The following is a 3758-nucleotide window of genomic DNA, read 5'->3' as shown; positions in this document are numbered from 1 at the left end:
CTCCCAATTTACTAAAGCGTAACGTAAACTAATTTCCACGGTGGAGAATCCAGAATAGCGAAAAAGTGTACACATAGAGCTTACTAGCAGTAATATTTGAATTTCGAACAAACAGATTATAACGCGCAGTCACAGTACTATGAAATGATCAGTGTTATGCGTTTCAACTAATGATGTAGGTTAGAGAACTGTAACCCATCAGAGACTATTACTATCTCTTAATTCTTGGTGGTCAATGAGTAAGACTGTAATCTGATACTACTTAGATAATTGTACTCAGATTAATTGTAATCAGATATCAGTGTTATTGTTCGTTGTTTTGTCTAAAATGTTTGAAAACAGTGATACTTGTGAACACCACATTTTTGCTCTTTATTACTCAGAAGTCTCAACATTCACTTAAAAGAAAGTGATTCACAAGTAATTAAATAGAGTTCTCAAATAAAATGTATGGAATTTCGGAACAATTTCCATCTTGTAAGAACTGATTTTAAACTTATTTGACTGTACCCTCTTCAGTCCCAAAGATAAACAAAGAATGGAAAAATGTTTCAGTTGCATTTTTTGTTGCATCTGATGTCGATGTTTGACCTATAGTATGCCATGTATCTGTCACAAAGATCAATGCCACCCATATTGCGATTATAGCTTTTGATGATGGCTGGTTGTTTAACACTAACCTTTGCTTTTTCTGTATTACACCATCGTTTGCAGGTACCCTCTGGTTCGCTCCCTATGCATGAGGATAAAAAAGTGACGGATTTATTGTCTTTCCATTTGAGGGCACAAATTTCCTGGTCCTCCCTTACGTACTCATTCCATTGCCCCTGTTGCAGCTCCTGATCTCTCTTGAACTTAGAAGCTACTTCTTTTATTCTATTGGCCATCACAGTTCCTGTCTGAAATATATTCTGGTCTGGTAAAAGCTGAATAGATTTTGAACTGGTGAAAAATCTGTCACTGTAAATTACATGATTGTAATCATTGGGTATAGTTCTAGCCAGTAGTTTGAGTATACCTGCTCCCAGTCCATGTTCTTTTTGATCGCTGCCAGGAATTGTTCCTTTGCCAGTGTATATAGGAAAATCAAGGACAAGTCCATCTGATGACGCTAAAATAAAATTTTTGAGGCCAAGTGGATTAAGCTTGGAAGGTACATATGTTCGCATCTTACACTTCCCTGTGAATGGAATCATCTGTTCATCCACAGGAAGGTGTTGAGACCTGGGTAAGCTAATACATTTATTTCTAAAAGCATCAATTAAAGGTCTAACCTTCCAAAGTTTGTCATTTACGTCATGATCTTCCAAATTATTTACAAAATGCAGATTATTTCGTAATTTGTAGTATCTATCTCTTGTTATGTTTGATGATACAAGTGGAATATCCAGCTGCATATTGTAACCTCCCCACACGAAACTATTTAATAAATTTAAAATCTGAATAATGAATGTGATTCTAATTTAGTGTAGCCTCAGAACAAAATTGGTTCCCATTTATAATCTCCATACAGAAATGCATTCACATTTAATGTACCCACAAAATTCTTTTCTCATTTAATGTAACCTCGAACCAGAAAAATTCCTAAGCCTCGTAATAATAAAAAAAAAATTCAGTAACCTGGTAAATTTTTGGACGACAGCAGTGCTGCGTCATGGCCCTGTAAGATCATTCTGAATAAAAAAGCAAAAATTCTTACCTCAATAAACCGGCGAATATATCTGCTCTTACCTAAAAATTTTTTTTCGGCACAGTGCTGTGCAATGATGGCCTATACATTTGTGATTTATGAAAGGAAGCAAACTGATTTTTCTTTTGCAACAATCGGAGTGATCATGGATTGGAGAAATTATTGAATTCTTTAAATTGAAATGAATGCTTGTAAAAAAATTATTTTATATTAAAAAAATTATTATTAGGACATTTGTAAAACATTTGGATGACAGTTCAGATACATTGCTAGCTATGCGCGAGGCTGCTTTTTACCTTACACAATAATACTCAGGCTCCAAACTCCCGACCAGAGCAGACTGCAGACAACCGCAGCCTAGCGACAAGTAACAATTTACTGCTACAGCTACACAGTTCGTACTCCATCAACACTGCTCTCTGGTCAGCGATTCTCTTATACCTTGCATATCGGAGGCAGCGCATACCTCTTACAATATTCCAGTAAAGTCTTGCTTGGGGCAATTTCAATGTACCCATCAATATCTCAATTCCGACAAGGGACAAAATTTCATTAGTATTTGTATCCAGACTTTTTGAGTTCTTTTGGCAATGATATAAATTAGTTTGGCCTGCAACATTTTTCCAGAAATTTTTATCGAAGTACTCGAAGAAAAACTTTGAAGGGTTTCTCAGTTCACCATCAATCTGTTCTTCAAAGTTGTCGTCAGAAGTCTGTCGATTACACATCCTGCAAACAAATAGTACCACTGAAAAATACTGATCTAAACCGTGTCAGATGACACACACAATTACACCAATGTATTGCTTACTTAGATTGCCTCCATCTTAGTGGACGACAGTGGGAAGATGAAGCTGATGCTGGTGCCTCAGGAGTAACATCCACATTGCATCCTTCAACTTCAAGCACACCAATTCCTTCAGGTGGAGTTGGAGGTTCATCAACAGGATCATCTTCGTCTGACAAGGAACTCAAGTCACTCGTCTCGAGCAGTTTTATAATTTCATTGTCTGTTAGCGCTGAGAAGCGAAAATGAAATAAAGTGAAAGTAACTGTTGATGTAATGGAATAAAGAAATGAAACTGAACCTAATAACAAAATTAAAAATCTTTGAGTTTTCACCAGAATTAGAATCCAGGACCTATGTGTACCGAATCCAACACGTTACCCATTACACCACAACAACCACAATAACTTAGATGCTATCCTAGAGTATTAGTAGCTAAACTTTCGACTTTAATTTAGATTACGTTTTAAATTACGATTTTACAATGACATCGGTCTTAGCGTTAATACCACTACATCCTGTGAGCTAAGACCTAATGTACACAAATGTGTACTTCAAATGATGTTTGTAAAACTACGAAAGTATCGTTTTCATTGCATACACATATCACTTTCTTGATGTCTTGTTTGGAGAAATACACGATAAAAACAGTAACACAATTCAAAAAGGATTATTGAAACTGAATTTACCTTTGTCGCGTGTCGCAGATGACGCCATCCTTCAGATCGGAAGTTTCAGGATGCAAGAAAACCCGCCAAAACTGACTTGCGCACGACCTAGCGGCAGAAACAGAAACCGAATGATGTGCACAGTCGTGCACATCAGGTCTCAATTCCGGAAAACCTCATTTGGCAGGATGACACTACAAAAACCTGATGTGCAGATATGTGTACGTCGGGACTGAAGAGGATACGTCGCAAGTGGCTATTGACATTATTTTTACCACATCAACTTATACATTTCCATCTATACTGAAATTAGAGAAACTTTGGCTTGTTCGGATGTGTTCCAAAAATTATTTTCCAAAGAACAGAATAGAAAAACAGCGTAAACAACAGGCATCAAACTGATTGTCGTCACCACATTGTACAATATATCTGTAAATATATTTACGAAAATCACACTGAAGACAGTTGGCTCCATATAAGAACAACCTGAGACATGAGGCACAGACACCATGTACGTCTCATTTATTGATCACCAGCTTTATACCGTAAATAAAGCACAATTTTTTTCTGATCGACGTGCTGAGAAGATGTTCTAGGATTTCAAGTTGTAGTT

The 3758-nt window shown here is 36.6% G+C and overlaps 1 protein-coding gene across 1 annotated transcript; it reads right to left on the bottom strand.

The window, feature by feature from the left end:
• Nucleotides 1-551: 551 nt before the first annotated feature.
• Nucleotides 552-3194, bottom strand: LOC126092767 (piggyBac transposable element-derived protein 3-like). Its single transcript, XM_049908495.1, has 4 exons — nucleotides 3167-3194; nucleotides 2502-2709; nucleotides 2132-2419; nucleotides 552-1419 (listed from the first exon to the last, which is right to left on the bottom strand). The coding sequence occupies exons 1-4, from the start codon at nucleotides 3192-3194 to the stop codon at nucleotides 552-554; spliced, it is 1392 nt and encodes a 463-aa protein (XP_049764452.1).
• Between the last annotated feature and the right edge of the window lie 564 nt (nucleotides 3195-3758).

This window comes from Schistocerca cancellata, chromosome 7 (assembly GCF_023864275.1).
Source record: "Schistocerca cancellata isolate TAMUIC-IGC-003103 chromosome 7, iqSchCanc2.1, whole genome shotgun sequence".
NCBI lineage: Eukaryota > Metazoa > Arthropoda > Insecta > Orthoptera > Acrididae > Schistocerca > Schistocerca cancellata.
The sequence above is the reverse complement of the archived record's forward strand: the minus strand, read 5'-3'. Positions and strand labels throughout refer to the sequence as shown.

What these genes read in the sequence shown, in the direction of transcription:
- LOC126092767 (XM_049908495.1), bottom strand. Translation starts at nt 3,194, where the DNA reads ATGGCGTCATCTGCGACACGCGACAAAG. An exon ending in ATCTGCGACACGCGACAAAG is followed by an intron (nt 2,710 to 3,166) that starts GTAAATTCAGTT and finishes TTCGCTTCTCAG; the next exon opens with CGCTAACAGACAATGAAATT. An exon ending in CGCTGCCTCCGATATGCAAG is followed by an intron (nt 1,420 to 2,131) that starts GTATAAGAGAAT and finishes TTTATTAAATAG; the next exon opens with TTTCGTGTGGGGAGGTTACA.